The sequence below is a fragment of the Fusarium falciforme genome, chromosome 7 (assembly GCF_026873545.1).
Source record: "Fusarium falciforme chromosome 7, complete sequence".
Classification (NCBI taxonomy): Eukaryota; Fungi; Ascomycota; class Sordariomycetes; order Hypocreales; family Nectriaceae; genus Fusarium; species Fusarium falciforme.
In genome coordinates, this window is record NC_070550.1 from 837,877 (window position 1) to 859,086 (window position 21,210).

The 21,210-nt window shown below is 26.1% G+C and overlaps 2 protein-coding genes across 2 annotated transcripts; both read left to right on the forward strand.

Moving 5' to 3' along the window:
- Nucleotides 1-380: 380 nt before the first annotated feature.
- NCS54_00889100 (Hypothetical protein) lies at nt 381-1,628 on the forward strand (the record flags this gene model as incomplete). Its single annotated transcript, XM_053154256.1, has 2 exons — nt 381-1,168; nt 1,214-1,628. 2 exons carry the CDS (start codon nt 381-383, stop codon nt 1,626-1,628), a joined length of 1,203 nt encoding a protein of 400 aa, XP_053010231.1.
- Nucleotides 1,629-2,600: 972 nt separating this feature from the next.
- Nucleotides 2,601-5,149, forward strand: NCS54_00889200 (Hypothetical protein; the record flags this gene model as incomplete). The annotated part of the gene is made up of 5 exons (XM_053154257.1): nt 2,601-2,902; nt 2,961-3,232; nt 3,283-3,653; nt 3,722-4,353; nt 4,408-5,149. The coding sequence occupies 5 exons, from the start codon at nt 2,601-2,603 to the stop codon at nt 5,147-5,149; spliced, it is 2,319 nt and encodes a 772-aa protein (XP_053010232.1).
- Between the last annotated feature and the right edge of the window lie 16,061 nt (nt 5,150-21,210).

Consider the following 21,210-nt stretch of genomic DNA (forward strand, 5'->3'; position numbering starts at 1 on the left):
GCGGCGTTGATGATATCCGCGAGCTGGTCTGGGAGAGAATAAAAGTAGCAACCAAGTCGACGGACCGACTCGCATGGACTGACAGGTGTCAAGTCAGCAGAGAAAAAGACAATAAAACGCACAAAACAACATGAAAGTCGCTGCTGCCATCGACAACCAGGCGTCTGGAGCCGATAGCGGCCCGCAGCCGTCGCCATAAAGAACGCGGCAAATGACACTGCCACATATCTAGATCGACCAGACGAACGCGTCAAATGTCAGGGTTCTACAGCTTGGAGAGCCTCGAAACATCATGACCGAGCTCAAGATGACGTCTGACCAGTAGAACTGGGTGAGATCCATCTACGGGGTATGTCGACGAAACCGGACCAGGGTGTCAGATGCTTACTGTTGGACAGACCTCATTCATCCTGTTTGAAGTGCCTAGCAACCTCCTTCTCAAGCAGTTCAGCCCTCATGTCTGGCAGTCTCGCATTTTCTTCATGTGGGGGATCATCACGGCCTGCCAGGCTGACTCGCAGAACCGGCACCAGCTCTACGCCATGCGCTTCCTCCTTGGCATGTTCGAGGCGGGCATGTTCCCCGGCGTCATGGCACAACTCTCGAGTTGGTATCGTACTGACGAGATGGGCAAGCCCGTTACCTGGCTATATACGCTTGTCAACTTGTCGGGCATCGTCGGCGCCCTGCGCTGTTACGGTATCAGCTATATGAACGGGCTCCAGGGTCTCAGCGCCTGGCGATGGGTCAACATTCTCGAAGGCGTCGCGACTGTCTTGTTTGCTGGCATCGTCTTCTGGAGGCTGCCAGACTACCCCAAGTCTCCTCGCTCCGGGCGCTTCCTGTCTGAGCGAGAGCAAGAGTTGGTCGAGGCTAGGCTCCCAGAGAACGCACCCGTCACCAGCGATCCTAACTTTTCGGGCAAGGAGATTGTGGCTACCCTTCGCGGCCCTTTGATCTGGGCCTTTCTCGTCTCCCAGGCCACTATCAACGTTGGATGCTATGCATTGATATGGTACCTGCCCACCATCATCACTAGTATGGGCTTCACCGGGCTCCCCGAGGACCAGCCGTTGAACATCCCCCCTTCTGCGGCTGCCATCCTTTCCGCCCCTGCTGCGGCATGGCTCATTGGGAGGGCTTACTTTGTCCGTCCGGCCGGTGCCTTGTATGTTCTCTTCTCGCCTTGCCTCCCTTCTGGCTGAGTCTTGAGAACTGACTCCAAGAATTGGGTCCTTCTCGGGGGCATGGTCGCTTGCCTCATCGTGTTCTTTACCATCTCTAACCGCATAGGCATCTATATGGCGTGCATTCTGAGCAACGCCTTCTTTAACGGATACTATCTCATCTTTTGGGCGTGGCGATCTGCGACCCTGTCCGGGTCGACCGCGACAGCTTTCACACTCGCCTTCCAGTCGGGCCTCGCACAAATTGGCGTCATCGTCGGGCCCCAGCTGTTTCCTTCAAAGTGGGCATACAACCGATACAAGAATAGCTTTGCAATTGCTGGCGCCTTCACGATTGTGTCATTCCTTGCCAATCTCTGGACGTGGTGGCTGACCAGGAACACCGAGTACGATGCTGGAGCCTTCCAATGGCGGCAGGGGGGGAGGGTACACAAGGAATAGACAATGCCACGTGTTTTTCTTTCCCCTATTTTCCGCGCATACCCTTGTTTCCTGCAAAGTATGCAAGCCAATAGACGCTCCCAGTCGGTCTCATCTAGATTCGCTCGACGATATCGGCGATTCCGTATAGGGTATCACTGTCACCCTTGATCGTGCCGTGCTTGGCCGCCTTTATCCCGGGGAACTTCTGAGGCATCGTCGTCACGAGGTGAGAATGTCTCCATTGAAGATGTCATATTTTCAATGTGTGACTTGGACGAGTTCCTCAATAGTATACAAAGGTAACGTTAGTATGTTCCCAAGTACATCCATCGGTGGATTAGGCGAAAAAGAGAAAGGGAAGCAAGATACGGTATTATCTCCAGCCCTGTGGACCCCTGACGGTTCATCGGGCCGTAGCAAGAATCCGGTCAGGAGCTTTTCCGCTGAGTCATTCAGATGCTACTCCGTAGTCGGTAGTTGCCCGTCTCGGCAGATGGGGATCTGCTAAACTAGATAAGAACAGGGGTTATAGATGTGATGCGTCATATATATAGGCCACAGGGATCGGCAATGCTAGGGAGTGACTGGTGTGTACGTACCTATACATACTTCTTGGTCTAACATGGAGTCAAAGCCATGTATCTTGTGATGCTTGCCATAATCTCCAAGTCCCTTGTTAACAGGTTGACGAATTAGGGCTTCTAGAAAAGCTATGCATTGCGTGTCTTGACCTGTCGCGTGAAGACTATGCAACCTCGTGGGGGAAGAAAACCGCCTTTTGATGATCCTAACCCAAAGATATGAGTCAATTTTTATCTGACACGGTCGCTTCGTCTCCACCGGCTTCCGTTCATGCCAAGTCCGTTCGGACCACAATCGCAATCCGAATGCCCGCCATTCTGCCATGGGATGGCATTATAAAACTGCCTCCCGCCCATCTTGAGATGAACAACGGAACACGAATCACCAAATATCTCACCACCCAGAGCCATGCCGTTCAAAGTTGTTATCGTGGGAGGCAGCGTCGCCGGCCTCTCGGTGGCCAATATGCTCGAGCAATTCGATATAGACTATGTCCTCCTCGAAGCTTACCCGCAAGTCGCACCCCAGGTTGGAGCCAGTATTGGTATATTGCCTAATGGCTTCCGCATCCTCGACCAACTTGGATGCTTCCAGCCTATCCTCGATATTGCTGGCGAGTGTCGATACACCGTCGGCGGTATGCGTGGGCCTAACGGCGCTCTCCTCTCTGCCTCTTCGCAGACTAGCCTATCTGTCCATTTTGAGAAGAGGTAGCGATAGGCTTTAAGTATAATTTTTTAGTATGTCCTTGACTAACTGTAAAACTAGGGTCGGCTATCCCTCTATCTTCATCGACCGGCAAATGCTACTGCAGATTCTCTATAATAATCTTAAGCATAAAGACCGAGTCTTAACAAAGAAGCGAATTTCTCGCGTCGAGCTGACCAAGGATGGCGTCCAGGCTTACACCGAGGATGGGTCTGTGTATGAGGGAGATATCGTGGTAGGGGCCGATGGCATCCACAGCGCAGTGAGAGACGAGATGTGGCGTCTTGGAAAGGAGCAGAGCCCTGGATACTTCCCCGAAGATGAGAACTCGCGTATATCGCGCCGTATCTATTCTCATCCCCATCTACTGACTATTCTATAGGGGTCCCAGTCTCGACTAGGTGCATCTTTGGAATCTCGAATCGCCCATCTGGTCTCGGCAGCCGAAGCCAGCAAATGGTGATTGGCCAGGGTCATGCATACCTAGTCATAGCAGCACCGGGGAACCGAACATACTGGTTCCTCTTTGATGGTCTTACAGAGACGAAGTACGGTAGGGAGATTGGCAAGTATTCAAAGCGGGACGAGGAGGCACTCGTCAAGGAGCGCTATGACGATAATATAACCGAGGAGGTCACCTTTGGCGAGCTATACAGCAACAAGGTCATGTCGACGCTGGTCCCGCTGGAGGAGTATGTCTTCGAGCGATGGCATTATAAGCGCATCGTCACGATTGGAGATTCGGCTCATAAGGTAAGTTGAGCGCTAGCTCATCCATATATGTACTCGTCCCATGCATGGCTAACGTGTCATGCCCGCAGATCGATCCCGCATCTGGCCAAGGCGGGAACGGCGCCATGGAGTCGGCGGCACTACTCGTCAATGCTCTAGTGCGCCACCTGCGGTCGAGTCCCCAAGGCTTGTCTGGCGACCAAGTGGACGCAGCACTGTCAGAAGTCCATGCCCTCCGCTATGAGCGCGCCAAGCGCCTTGTCGAACAAGCGCACATGCTGCAAAGCATGATCAGCCAGCGATTTATATTCTCTCGTGTCTTGCTCAAATACCTGATACCCTTCTTTGGCCAAGACGCCTTTGTCGACATTGTGGTCCCGATTTGCTGCGAGGCTACTAGGATTCATGGAATTCCTGTTCCGAAGCGATCTCACTTTGTTCCGTTTGAGGATGAGTTGCCTGCCAAGCCCATCAAGGGTGACCTTATCAGGCGCATCCCATGGTTGCTGGCATCCGGCAGCCTCGGGGTGCTGCTATACGCTTCACTCAGCAAGCTGGACATTGAGGCCGGCAACCTGCAGCAATTGGGCAATGGAGGCATCTTGGGTAGACTGACTGGCCAGGGACCGGGGGCAAGCCTTGTCACAAGCCTGATCCCGACTCTCTCTACCTGGCTCGTCGAGGCCTCCCGACATGGAAATACCCTCAACCCTCTCTCCTGGTACGAAGCCCCTCCGTATCACGATAGCACAGCACAGTCACTAACGGAAAGCAGGACGCGGGTCTACTCACTCATCTACACGCTCGCCGGGCCGAGCTCGGTGCTCCCCTTGTTCTCTCTGTCGTCTGTCCTTTTCTCCACCAGCTCGACCACAAACAGACATGTCAAGCCAGAGATTGCACAGTCCATCATCCCAGCTATTCTGGCAGGCTTTGGCCTGCCGACGGTTGCAGCGCTGTTGCCAATCAATGACGCCGAAATAAGTGGATACGTTGGAAACCTGTGGAAGGCGTATCCATTGCTTTGCGTGGCTTTCGCTGGAGGACTCAGTGCCGTGTGTGCCTCGAAGAGAAAGAGCAAGCAGGGAGCTGAAAGCAAGCCAGACACCAAGGCAATCGACTATGCCACCGAGTCTGAACTTGAGCTGTATAAGAATGAGGATGTGGCACCCCTTAAGTTTGCTCATGGCGCTGCATTGGCCATCAGTGTAATTATTCCGGTCATCACGAAACTTGCATTCTCCGGCGCTACGCAATTCTTCGGAAGCACGGCACAGACGAGCCTGTCCAAGGTGCTGCCTCTTTCTCAGAGTGCTGGCATCATAGCTGCGGGATCAAGCATCATCTATTCCCTGTACGCTGCCTGGGAGCTGCGCTCTCTCGGCTTTGTGCGAACAACGCAGGCTGTGCTGGGGGGTTTGACATCGCTGGCTGCTCTGGGTCTGGCTGGACCAGGTGCCGCGATTTCCAGTGTTTCTTACTGGCGCGAGCATGCCATCTCTAGTCTTAGTCCTTAGATGGAGTCCCTTCATGGCAGAGGTGGAGTCCAGTGTTGGAGTTGTCACAAAGGTGTGAAAGCCATGTTGCTTTGCGTCTTACAAAAACCATGTCCTTTTGTACTGTAGCTAGTCTCTTTGTCTCTTTGGTAGGAGGTTGTTAATTTTAGAAAATAGAATTTAGAATTATTAGTCGGGATTGTTGGAAAAAATATACTAAATAGATTATTCCGGTAAATTTGATAAGTAGGCATAACAAGTATGAGCAATAAATGTATTCCTACCTTGGAGTAGGATATTATTTATTCTCCTCGCTTGCTACTGCGTCATTCTCCCTGCCAAGAGGCTGCATAGAGCGCTGGCTGCGTCAGCACTCGCTCAGGAGATGGAACTCTTTGAAAGGACGCCTCTGGGAGACACTCTGAATTACTTCATCAATGACCTTGCCAGAGCGGAGCTTTCACTCAGCGGCTCAGTTCTCACTCTCCTTGCACCTGGTAGGCTGATGACTCCAGGTGGCTCCCCTTCGGGGTCGTACTCGGGCAGCCTCTTGACCTTTGACATCATGGCCTATGCAGGACCGTCATCGGAAGTTGAAAAACCTTTTTAGAGGCGCCAAATTCATTTCTAGACTCAGTGCCTACGTTTAGAGACACATAATTGCAAATGTTAGTAGCAAAGGGGGGAGGGCATTTATCTAGTAATATCGGGGTCAGGGATTGTTACGGCTTGGTCCCCCGTAATAGCGCTCTAAGCCCCTATAGGCAGCTGAAGCACTACTACAATTGCTACAATAGCGATTATAGCCTAATCTTTTGCCCTATGGCGTGACGGCGAAGGTTGTTGAACCGGACATATAGGCCGAAATACGCAAGTGGTCACTAACTAGTGGCGCGCCTATGTTTTTGGCCCTGTGGTCGGTTTAACAAAGGTGTACTATTATAGGGATAATACTTAAGTTTTAAAAATAAAAGTTAATTAAAATAAAGTAAAAATACTATAAATAATAAAATAAGAAAAATATAAGTAAATAAAATAAGATTTATATTTTTCTTTATATTATAAAATAAGTTATTATAATTTAAAATTATTAATAAATTAAAATTTATAATTTAATTAATAATATAAAAAAAGTCTTAGTTTATATTTGATTTAAAAAAATATAATATAAGAATTTTTAAAAAGTATTAATATATAATTAATTTAATTAAACTTAATATAAGACTTAAATATAATAAAACTAAATAATATAATAATTAAGCTAATAAATTAAAAAACTTATTAATTATAATATTTTTTATTTTATTTATATTATATTTTTATACTTTAAATAAAAAAATTAATAAAACTTTTATATTTAATTATTAATTTTTTTTTTTATAATTATTTTATTTTTTATAATAAATATTATAATATAAAAAATATTTTATTATATATTATTTATATAATAAAAATAAATTTTGTTTTTTTAATTATTTTTTTAATTATTTTTTTAATTAAAAATATATTGATATATATTATTATTATTAAATTAATTAATTTTTAAATATTTAATATATTAAAAAAAATTAATATATATAAAAAATAAATAAAATAATTAAATAAAAAAATTAAAAATTTATTAATATATATTATTTAATTAATTAATTTTTAATTATTTAATATATTATAATTTAATTATTTAATATATTATAATTTAATTATAAAATTATATTATTATTTATTTTTTTAAGTTTTTTAAAAAATATTTAAAATTAATATAATTTAAAAATAAATTATAATTATTTATTATTAATATAAATTATTATGATTTTATTAATTAATATTAAAATATTAATTTTTTAAATAATTAAATAATTATAATAACTTAAAATAATTAAATTTATAATAAAATTAATTTTAAATAATTTAAATAATTTAATTAATATATAATTAATTAATTAATTAATTTTTATTATTTTTTAATAATTAATAATTATAAAAATTATTAATTTATTAAATTTAAAAAATATTAAATATTTTAATATATTAGAATAAATTTATAATCAAAATATAAAATATTTAATTAAATTCTTTTTTAAATTTTTATATTAAATATAAAATTATTATAATAAAAAACTATTAAAATTCTTTTTAAAAAAATTAATTATATTTTTTTAATTTAAGAATTATAATTTTAAAATTTAATATATTATTATAAATTTAAATATATATTAAAAAAAAAATTAATTTTTTAATTTTTTAATTTTTTAAAAATTTAATAATTATAAAAATTATATTTAAAAATAAATATTATTTTTAATATTTTAAAAAATAATTTAAAAAATATTAAAATATTTTTTTAAAATTAATTTTTAAAATTTATTAAAAAAATATAAAAATAATTACCTATTAGCTTATATAGGGCTATTACCCTAGGCGAGCTAACTTAATAAGCTAGGTTAGCTATAAAATTATAATATAAGTATAAAATTATAATATAAACCCTATACTTAATTATATCCTTATTTATATATAATTATTACTTATTTTAGCTGTATTTTATAATACTAATTAGTAAAATACACCTCTCTTATATCTATTTTTATTATACTAAGTAATATAAATCTTAAGGCTACCTAAGAAATTATAGTATTATATACCTAGTATATTTAGGGCTTTGATTATAATACCTCTGCTAATATAACCTAACTATTCTTACTTTATACTACTAATATATATTACCCTAGGTCCTTTTTTGCCTTTCTTTAAAGGATTATAAGAAGGCTAGAAATTAAATCTATGCCTTATTAAGTTAATAAATTATAAGTCCTTATAGATAAAAAGGATAAAGCTATTAATATTTCTATTATATAAATAAAAAGATTTAGATTTTTTACCTTTAAAGCTGGAATTAAAGATATTATTATAACCCTTTATTAATATAAGAATCTTAATATTAATCTATTTAATAAGATATAATATTCTAATTATTATATTAATTACCTTAAGTTTAAATAAGTATTTCTTAAGGTAATAAAATAATCTTATAAGTCCTAAGAAGTTAATAATCTTTATAACCTTTAATAATAATTTAAAAGCCTAATTATTTAGAGTTATAAGATTAATACCTTTAAATATTGAAATATTAATTAAGCTAATATTAAGATTAAGATCCTTAAGGAAAGTATTAAAGTCTTTATTATATAAATAAAATAAAAAATAAAAAATAAGTTTTTTTTCTTTTTAATTATAATACTTATATCTTTATTAATATAAATAGCGCTATAAGTAATATAATAATATTATAGCTTATTTTTAAGATATTTCTAACCTTAGATTAGGTATATATAAAGGCTAATCCTAATATTTATTTTATTTAATCTAATATAGCTTTCTTTAATAATAAGATAACTCTTAAGTAAATAATATACTTTAATTAATATTCCTAAGTAAAATCTTTTATAATATAAAGTTATAAAATATTTTTTAAGAAATAATTTAATTATAATAAGTTCTTTAAAGATCTTATTTATAAATATATTTAATATAATATTTCTTTTATTTTTTATGCCCTTAATATAATAATTTAATACTTTATTATTTTTAAGAAGTTTATAAAATATAAAGTCTTTATTATTAAAGAATATTATATAAAATATTATATTATTATAGCTTTTTTATTATCTTATTTTATATATATATTATAATTAATAAATATTAAAGTATTTTAATTATTAAAAAATATATATTAAAAATATCTTATTAAGTAACTTTAAAAGAGAAATATCTTTTTCTCTTATATTAATTTTATTTATAGCTTTTAGGTAAGTTATAAGTTTCTTTTAATATTAATATAATTATAAAGTTAAAGTACAAAATAATAAATCTTTAAGAAAAGATTTATTATATATAATATTATCTTAGGGTTTGAAAAGTTAAGTATTTATTTATTAAATCCTAAGCTAATAATAATATATTGTACTAAAAAATAGCTTTAGGCAAAATAAGCTATTAACCTAGCCTTTATTTTATTTATTTTTTATATTTCTTATTTTTAGATTATTATAAATATTATTAAATACCTCTTAAAGTATTATAATAATACCTTTAGCTCTCTAGTATATATTAGGCTTTATTAGATATATAAGATTATTATAAAAGTTATAATCTTTAAATCTATAGTTATTACTTATATTAATAACTACTAGGCTTAAATTAAAAAGAGATATAATATTAAGAAGAAAGAAAAAAAATAAAACTAATTAATAATTTTAATTATAAGATTAATTTATAAGAGATTTAAGAGTAATACAAAGAGATTATTATTAAAACTTAGTAAAAAGAAAAAAAGGCATAAGTTTAGTTTATTTATAGCCTTATTATATAAGAGATAAAAAAAATACAAAATCTTTAGTAATAAGATAAAGAGATTATAATTAATAATATAAAAAAAAAGGTATTATAGGCTTAATAACTAAAATATATAAAGAAAGATATTAAGTATTATTTTATAGAGATATAATATTTAACTATATATTAAATCTTTTCTTAAAAGCCTAATAATTTTATAATAAATATATAATTATAATAAAAAGTTAATAAAGCTATTTATAATATTAGTTTTACCTTAAAACCCTTAGTATAATAAATTAAACTATTCTTATAAGAAATAATAATAATATTATTTTGTAATTTAATCTAGCTCTTATTAATAAGGAAAAAAAAAATAATAATAACCTCCCTTTATTTAAACCTCTTCTATATCTACCTAAGATACCTTTATTACTACTAATTATAGCCTTATCACTGCGGCTATTATTTTTATTACTTAAACCTCTTTCTATGCTATGCCTAATATAGCCTTAATATTATATATTAAGAATATAGAGGATTAAGAGTATTATTACAAAAATAAGAGCTATATAAAAAGCTAGCCCAGGGGGCTAAAGAGATAATCTTATAGCTAAATTTATATAATAAAGTATCTAGAAAGGTAATAGCCTTAGAGGCTTAAATAATAGCTTTTATTATAGATTTTATTAATATTATTAATATTATTATATTAAGTATTATTAATTACTTTAATTAACTCTTTTTTACCTTTAAAAATTACTTTTAATAACTTTTAAAACTTAAAGAATAAAAAAAAATAGCTTTTTAAGAGATAAATTAAGGCCCTATAATATATTATAATTTTATAGCTAACCTAGCTTACTAGGTTAGCTCGCCTAGAGCAATAGCTCTATATAAGCTAATAGGTATATATTAAAATATTTTATTAATTATTGAATATAAAACTTTTTAAAAAATAAAAAATATTTTTTAATTAATATTAAAAAAAAAGTTTTAATTATAAAAAATATTTCCAAGATTAAGAATAATTTTAATTAATTAAATAAAAATAAATATATAAATATTTATTAAAGTATTAAAAAATAATAATTAAAAAAAATTTAATATAATTAAAAATTTAATATTATAATAATTATAATAAATTTAATTATAATATAAAAATATATTAAATAATAATTAAAATATAAAAAAAATATTATAAATAATTTTATTAATTAAATAATTTAAAAATATTTTTATTATAATTTTTTTTATAAAAATAAAAAAAAAGAAATTATATATTTAATTAATGTATTTATTTATTATATATATTATATATTTTAAAATATATATTTTTTTAATTATTTATATTATATTTTAAATTATTATAATAAAATAAAATATTAAAATATTCTTAAAAATCTTAAATTTATTTTTTTTAATTAAATAATATTAAAAAATAATTTAATTTTATAATATACTTAAGAATAAATTAAAATAATTTAATTTAAAAAAATATAATTTTATATATAATTATAGTAATTATATATATTCCTAAGTGATAAATTAATTTTATTAGGTTTATATTAATAAATAAATTAATTATATTATACTTAAATAATAATATATTATATCTAATAATATACTTAAAGGTATTAAGTATAATTAAGTTATATTAATAACTAAGGTAATTATTATATAAAAAAATATAATAAATATATTTTATATATTTTATATAATAAGGTAGATTATAATAGATTATAACTTATAAGGCCTAAGCTATTATAATTTTATTTATTAAATTAAAAGGGATTATAGCCTATAAGGCATAATCTATTTTAATCTATTTCTAATTAATATAATAATATAAGTCCTTTTAGTTATATAGCTTAAAGGTTTCTTAGGCTATAATATAATATCTCCCTTTTGTTAGTTTTATCCCTAAGGCTATATTTATAACCTTAGTTATTTTATATACATATATTGATTTTTAACTTATAAAAATCTTTTATTAATATATTTAATTATTTTAAATTTAAAATTATATTTTATTTATTTTAATATTTTTATAGCTTTTATTATATAGCCTTACTTAAGAAATTAAATTATTATAAAAAATATATTTATTATAACTTTTTATATAATATATTAATAAATATTTTTACTACTTATTTATATATTTTTATTTATAGGGTTTTTTATTATTAATAATTTCTTAAGTAAATTATATTTACTAAGAGTCTAATTATTTAGATTTTAAGAAAGAGTATATTAAAGAGGACTTTTTATATTTATAGTAAGAGATATAAGAAGCTTAAGTAAAGGTAAATAAGGTTTTAGCTTATTTAATCTAATTTTATTATTAAAAATATTAATTATATACTAAGGGTATTAAAATAATTATTTAAGGACTTTATTTCTTAAATAAGCTAGAAGTAACTAGAAAGGTAGAATTAAAAGCTATAATTGCGATATAGTTTATAGGTATTATAGATATTATTAATTAGAGTATTATTAGCCTTAAGTTTATTTCTTTTTTTAATATTATTAATAAAAATCTTTTAAAAGGTATTATATATTAATAAGGTATTTTAAGGGTTTTTATATATTTTTAGAATTAAAATAATCTTTTTATTTAATAAAATATATTATTTTATTATTAATTTTATTTATATTAAAAATAGCTTTTATAATATATTTTTCTAATTTATTAATCTTTATTTCTAATTTATTATTAGTTTTAACTTAAATAATATTTTTTATTAATTTAAGTAATAAGATATAAAAAATTAAATAAAACTTAACCTTAGGTAATAAATCTAATTTATAGTTATATTTTAAAATTTTTATTTAACTTTATATACTCTAATATACTTATAATTAAGTTTTTTACTTTATTCTTTTATTATTTTTTTTTATTATAAAATAAATTATATCTATCTTTAAGAAAATTAATCTTTTAATTTTTTTATATTAATATAATTTATTATTTTATTTTTAATACACTTAAGTTTTTTTTTATTTCTTTATATAAGTTTTATAACTAATTATTAATAAAAATTACTTTAAGATTAATAATTATATTTCTAGCTTATTAATAAATATTTAAGATAAATCTAAAATGAATATAAGCTAATATAAGCTTTATATTTTTATTTATAGCTATATTATAAGCTAGCTATATAGCTAATAGTTTCTTAACTTAGTTAGTTTATTTATAATTAATATAATATTAAAGGTATTATTGTAGTATTTAGTAAATATATTTAATTTATTTATTTATCTCTTTATAATATATTATAAAGAGCTTATAATTAATCCCTAGGTATCTTATAAGGCTTTATTAAAAATTTAAAATAAATAATAATCCTTAATTTATAATACTTTTAAGTAATATATTATATATTTTTATAATATAAAAATAAAAAAAATAAATAAATTCTTTAATTATTATTAATTCTCTATAACGTATAAAATAAGAAAATTTTATAAATTTATTTATAATAATAAGAATATTATTATAAAAGTTTTTAATAATTAATTTTTTTAATAAAGGTAGTTTTATAATAAAGTCTATAGTAATTAAGTCTTATTATTATTTTATAACTAAGAGTAATTATAATTCTTTATAAGGTTTATAGTATTATATCTTAGTTTTTATATAAAAATTATATTAATTAATAATTATTAAGATACTTTTTTTTATTTTAAAAAAAATAAATATTATTTTAACTTATTTTAAGGTTTTATTAATTCCTTAGTATTTATATAATAAGTAAGTATATATTTTATATATAAATTTATAATATAATAGATCTAAAATTTATTATTTATTTATTTTTTTATTATCTAAGACCTATATATTATATTCTTAGATTTTTCTTAAAAGTAAATTACCTTATTTTATTAAATATATAGCTATATTAAGTTAATAAGGTATTTATAGTTTATATTATAAAATTCTTTAATAATTTATTTTTTATATTTTTTTTCTAAGAAGTAGGTCTATTTTTAGTTTATTTATTTAGCTATCTTATAATATTTTTCATATTAAAATATTTTTTCTTATACCTTATATAAGAATTTATAATTATTATAATATTATTATATAGCTTAGGTTATTTTTTTTAAGTTTTTATAATATATAATTTAATAATAATAATAATTAAAAATAATTTAAAATACTTTATTAAAAATAAAAAGTTTCTTTTTATAAGTCTATAATTTATCTTTTTCTTATTAATATCCTTATATATAATTAATAAAATCTATAGCTTATTACCTATATTTCTTAATAAATATAAAATACTTTAATAAGGGTATTTACTTTTATATTTACTTAATATATTTTTATTTAAGATATCTTTTTAAAATAAAATATAATAATTATTCTTTAGTTTTAATCTTTCTAATATCTAGGTTAGGTTATTAGCTAATAGTATTAACTTAGTTATTTTTTATTCCCTTAATATAAATAATAATATGCTTAAATTCTAAAAGATATTTAATATATTATAGTTATTATCTATTAAGTTCTTAGGTTTTTATAAAGTAAATAATATTTTTATAATTTATATATACCTTAATTTAATAAATATTTCTAAGGAGGTAATATTAAAATTCTGTAAAGGTATTAATAATTATAAGGAATTCTATATTATAAATAAAGTAATTAAGTTTTATTTTATATAATTTATAGAAATAAAATATAATTAAGTATATAAGTCCCTTATTATATTATAATTTTATTTAAGCTCTTAATATAAAATCTAAAATATTTATTTTAAGTTTTATTAATTAAGATAAATTAAATATCTTAAGTATTAATTTACTTAAGATAAATTCCTTAATTATATAAAAGGCTTTTTATATTTTAGTTTAAATATAAATATCTTATTTTTTTTATAAGCTTAATTAATAATATTATAATCTTTTTAAATTACTTAAGGAATTTATAATAATAATTAATAAAATTACAAAAGGTTTATATTTTCTTAATATTAATTAATTCTTCTTAGTTTTTAATTATTAAGACCTTCTTAAGGTCTATATAAATCTTATTATATAAGAAAATATATCTAAGAAATTCTATCTCTAAGGTATAAAACTTATTTTTCTTAGGTTTTATTAATAAATTAATATCTTATAATATTTATAATACTCTATAAATATTTTATATTTTTTTTTATCTAAAAATGATTAAAATATTATCTAAGTAATATATAATAAATATATTTAGATATTTTTATAATATATTATTAATTATTTATTAAAATATAATAAGTATATTTATAAGTCTAAAAGGCATAATAAGGTACTTAAATAGTCTATACTTAGTATAAAAAGTAGATTTTTATTTATATTTTTCTTTAATCTAAATAAGATTATAAGCTTCTTTAAGGTTAAATACTATATAATATTTTATTTTAAAAAATTAATCTTTTAGCTTATTAATAAGGGGTAATAATATATAATTTTTAAGTATAATAATATTAAATATCTTAAAGTTAATATAAAGGTAAAGCTTTTTATTTTTTTTTAAGATATATATAATAAGATATTTAATAAATAACTTATTTTCCTTAATATATCTTTTTTATAATATTTCTTTAATATATTCGTTTAATATTAATAATTATATTATATAAAATAAATAAAGTTTATTAAAACTAAGTTATCTTTTATTAATAAACTTAATTTCTAAGTTATAATATATATATTTATATAAACTTATTTTTAGTTTTTTTATAAAAAGCTTTTTATAAATATAATATTATAATAAAATATTTTTAAGTTATTTTTTTCTTAATATTTTTTTAATTTACTTAAGGTTGTTTTTTTAATTAATAAAATTATTATATAATATATATAATTATTTATTTATTTTATTAATTTTATTTATTATAATATTTATATTATATTTCTTTATATAAAAAAATATTTTATATTTATTTTTATTTAATTTCTTTAATATTCTTAATAAAAAGTTAAGATCTTATATTATTTTCTAAGTTATTATAAAACATACTTTCTTATTAAGAAAAAGCACTTAGCTAATTCTTTAATTTAAATATAAATTAAATTACTATAAGTATAAATACCTAAGTACTAAGTTATAGCTTTCTATAAGTATAATATTAAATAAGATTCCTTAATTCTTTTTTTTAATAAAAACTTTAATATAATTAATCTTATTATTAATAACTCTATTATTATAATTAAATTATTTCCTTTTAAGGTTAATTATTATATAAGGCTTTACCTTATATTTCTATAATAGCTTAAGCTTATTTATTATCTTTTAGTTAAAAAGATTTTACTTAGCTCTATTATTTATTAAAGTATATAATTATTTTTTCTTAATTTATATTAATATTTTAAAATATCTTAGGTTAATACCTCTTTTTATAATATATAGGGCCTTTTATAATATTATTAATTATTTTTTTACTTATAGCCCTTTTATAAGTAAGTTTCCTAGTTTTCTAATAATATATAGCTAATATGATTATACTTATATTTATTATTATTATATACTTTATAATTATATATATTATCCTAGCTATATAGCTAGTCTTAATATTATTATTCTTACTTTTATTTTAGGTTTTCTTTATTATCTAACTAAATTATTAATCTTTTAGTTTTTTTTATTTTTCTTAGCTAACCTATTTTTACTAATTTTTAACCTTATAAATTGTTTATTTATATATTTAAATAGCTTAATATAATTCTATATAGTATTTTATATATATAATTATAAGAGTATCTAGGTTAAAGCTAAATATCGCTAGCGGATTAGGAAATCCTTAGATAGTTATATAGGTCCTAGGCTATATAAGATCTTTCCCGCTAAAGGCTTATTAAAGCTTTAGTAAGTTAATATTAAATTAATAAATTAAACCTACCTTATATCTCTAATATTACCCTAATTATGCTAATTAGGCCTATACCTTTATAATTCTTTAATTTCTACCCTTATAGAAGATTAGCGTATTATTAAGATAAATAAATTATATAGAAATGCCCCTATTAATTAATAGCTAATAGCTTAGCGCTATATTAATAAAAATAACTTAATAGAGTTATAATAATAGAAATAAATAGTAATACCACTTATTAGCTTAACTATAAGATTAAGGATCCTAGGTTATATAGATATAGAGGACCTTAAATAGCTAATCTAAGAGAATAGGGGATAATAAGAGACTCTTATCTTAGAGACTCTCTTAATATCTCTATATAAGTATAGAAGCTATTTATTAATATAGTTAGAAGAGATTACCTACTTACTTAATAAAGAATAATAATAGCAAAGGGGCTATACCTTAGTTATAATACTATACTAGAGAATAACCTCGCTAAGGCAATAGTAAAGGAGAGTAAGCTTATTATTAATATCCTTTTTAGGCTCTTTATCCTTAGGAAGGCTAAGGAGATTATAAAGGTAAGAGTAATAATACTATTAGTAAGATAAATAAGAATAATAATAAGTAATCTTAGATTACCTATTATAATAGAATTAGATATTAATATAACTTATTAAATAATTAGTATTTATTCCCTATAAGGATTATAAGAAGCTATTATAATATAATTATAAGCTCTTAGCTAAGTATATTAATATAGTTAAGACTAATAATTAGATTAAGGCTATTAAAGCGGGTAATTAATTAAGGCTTAGTATTATAGCTAAATAGTAGATTAAATAGTTTATAACTAAGCTTAATTATACTCTCTAGATAGAATAAAGAATATATACTACTAGCTTAGTAATAAACCTTTCTTCTTAGGAAAAATACCTTATATTTATATAAAGATAATATATTAATCTAAAACTATAAGAATAATAGGTAAGAGACTAGCTTATAGTTATTATATAAGGGAAAGAAAAGACTCCCCTCTAGTATTTTATATAATAATATACCCTCTATAATATATTATTAATAAAATAAAAAAAAAATAAGGGCATAGCTTATTATTACTTTTATTACCTTACCCCTAGGGTTAAGAGAGAGCTTAAGTAAATTAAATAGCCCCTAGAGAAAGCTAGGGATATTATTAATAAGGTAAAATATATTTAAAACTAATCCTAAGCTAATAATAAAGCTAAGTAAAAGTATAAATTAAATATTTCTAAGCCTTTAGCGAAGAGATATTATTTCCTTTATTAAGAAGGATATAAAAGAACCTATAAAAAAAGCTCTTTATTAAGGCTACTCTTAAGAATAGGCTTAGAATACTACTAAGAAACCTAGAGCTACTTAAGTATACCTATAATAATAATATATTATATATAGATTAATAAGTAGCTAGTAATAATTAGATATTATAGTTATAATTAATTAGGTTATAAAGCCTTAGATTACTTATTAAAAAAGCATAATAGTATAAACTAAACCCCTCTAGGGAAGAGCGGCCCCTTAGTAAAGGTTAATTATATCTAAGCCGAGGAGCTAGATAACTTAGAAAACTAGAATAAATAAAGGAGAAACTTAATCCTCTATTTATAACTCCTATTAAATAGGTACCCACGGGGAAGATAGCCTAGGTAAGAAGATTAGCTCTCTAAGGGCTTACTAAAGAAGAACTTAATATACTTTTCGATATAAGATCTAAGATTAACCTAATTAATATGGATCTTATTAGGAGGCTTAGACTTAAGCTTATAATAAATTATACTGCCTTAGGGCTAGAATTATTTAAAGGAGATAAGATAAACCTAAGAAATACTTATTAGCTTATCTTTTTCCTCCTTAGTAATAATAAGAAGCTATAAAAGATATAATAAGTATTTATAGGTTTTAATATTAGCTCTAAGAAATATAATATAATCCTATCTTATTACTTTATAGGCTAAGAGGGTATTATTATTAATTATATTATTAATTTATAGTATTACTAAGAGATTTCTCTTATAGACCTAAAGTTTTTTCTCTAAGATATTATTAAGAACTAAGAGGCTATTTATATATTATATATAATAGCTACCTTTATGCCTTAGGAGAAAAGCATAGCTATACTTAGTAAACTATTAGATATAGAGACTAAGGATACTAAGGGGCTCTTATTAGAACTTAAAGGCTTAAAAGGGTTTTTTAATAAGGAAGTAGCTAAGGGGATATTACTCTTACTAGAAGTAACCTATAGGATTAACCTTATTTAAGGAAATAAGCTACCTTATAGGCTATTATACCCTATAAATAAGGCCTAATATATTACTCTTTAGGAATACCTCGCGGAGAACCTAATAAATAGATATATTAAATACTTAGTAAATAAAATAAGTGCCCTAATATTATTTATGCCTAAGAAGGATAAAAGAATATACTTATATATAGATTATTATAAGTTAAATAAGGTTATAATTAAGAACTAATACCTTCTTCCCCTTATTAGAGACCTCTTAAATTAGCTTATTAGAGTAAAATAAATCTCTAAGACTAATATCTATAATATATATTATTAGATAAGGGTTATAAAAAAAGATTATTAAAAAATAGCCTTTTATATAAGATATAAGTACTTTTAATATATAGTTATGCTATTTGGGCTTATTAATACCCCTACTATATTCTAAATATATATTTATTAATTACTTATTAATATATTAAATATATATTATATATCTTATATAGATAATATCTTAGTTTATTTATAGATAAGAGAGAAATATACTAAGTACCTTAGAGAGGTCTTATAATAGCTCGCTAAAGTATAGCTATATAATAAACTATCTAAGTATAACTTTTATTAATAAAGTATTAAGTTTCTTAGGTATATTATTACTTAAGAAAAAATAAAAATAAACCTTATTTAAGTTAAGTTAATATCTAAGTAAGAGGCCCTAATTAGCTTTAAAGATATATAGGTCTTCTTAGGCTTTTATAATTTTTATTAGAAATTTATTATATATTACTTAGTAATTATAAGCCTAATTATATCTTTATTAAAAGAAAGTAAGAATAGAAAAAAGAGCAATAAGTTTATTTAGATAGCTAATATAAAATAAGCCTTTTAATAGCTTAAATAGGCCTTTTATTTTATAATAATTCTTTATTACTAGGACCTATTACTCCTAACTAGGGTAGAAATAAATACCTTAGTAAAGGCTATTTCTAGTATCTTAACCTAATTAATTAATACTTAGTAATAATTAATTACTTATTAGTTATAGAAACTATAAGACTAAGAGTAATAATAGGCTATAGGATAATAAGAGCTATTAGTAATTATTAAGAGCCTAGAATATTAGTCTTATTACTTATAAGGGCTTTCTAAAAAGTTCTTAATCTTAATAGATTATTAGGTACTTATAGGTATTATTAAGGCATTAGCTAAGGACCTATAAGGTAAACTTACCCGCTAGGTCTATTAACTATCTACCTTTAATTTTAATATTAAATATAGGCTAGGGATAAAAAACCCTATAGATAGTCTTTTAAGGAGACCTAATTATATAAAGGGAGAGATCTCTTATAAAAATATCTTACTTATATTAGCTAAGAAGCTAGAGCTTATATATAAGTTATTAAAACCTACTTAGTAATATATCGCCGCGCTTAAAGGTAAAGCTAGTATTTTAATTATATATATCTGCGTAATATAGGCTATAATAAGGGGTCCCCCCCCCTCCTATAAGTATAAGCTAAAAAGTAATACTTATTATATTATATCTATTATTATAACCTAATATTAATAAGTAAGAATAAAGAGAATAGATATTTTATAGATTACTAAGTAAATAGAGGACTCTTAGTAAGCCTCTAGGGACCTAATTATAGCTAGGGTTATTATTCTAGAGTAATATATTTTATGCCTAGTTATAAAAGAGCTTATAAAGGGCGAAATAGCATTTCTCTCTTAGCCTTCTAAGAAATTTAAGGTATTAATTAAGGAACTATAAAGCTAAGACTAATAATACTAAGAGTTTAAGGTAAAGGCCTAGAGAGCTATTAATAAATATAAGAGATATATAATAAACTTCTAAGACTTATTATATTATAAAGAAAGACTAGTTATCTTAGATTAAGGCGCTATAAAAATAGAGATCTTTTGCTAATATTATAATAATCTAAGAGTAGGCTATATAGGATTATAAAAAATACTTAACCTTATCTCGAGGAAGTTTTATTAATAAGGTATTATAAAAGATATCTAAGAATATATTAAGAGCTACTTAACCTACTAAGGCATTAGAGTTCCTAGATATAGGCCTTATAAGAAACTCTAGTCTTTATTACTATTATTATACTTATTTTAGGAAATTAGTCTTAATTTTATTACTAGGCTATTACTAAGTACTTAGAGTAATAATAATAATTATAATATAATCCTTATTATTATTTATAAAATAATTAAGTTTATATTATTTATCCTAATTAAAAAAAAACTTAGGGCTACTAAGCTTATAGCTCTCTTATATAAGTATATTAAAAGTTATTTTAATATACTAAAAGGGATTATTAGTAACTAAGATAAGCTAATTACTAATAAGTTTTAAGTAGACCTTATAAAAAAGTAAGTAATCTATCGCTAACTATTAATTATATATTACCCTTAGATAAATAGTTAAATAGAGTATATATATTAGATACTTAAGAAATATCTAAGAGTATATATAAGAGAATTACCTAAAAGGTAGGTAATATAACTCCTAGATATTACTTTTACTTATAATAATAATAAATACTTAACTATTAGGGTCTCTTTAATAAAAGTACTATTTAGTTATTACTTATAATATATAAAATATATCCTAATAAAAA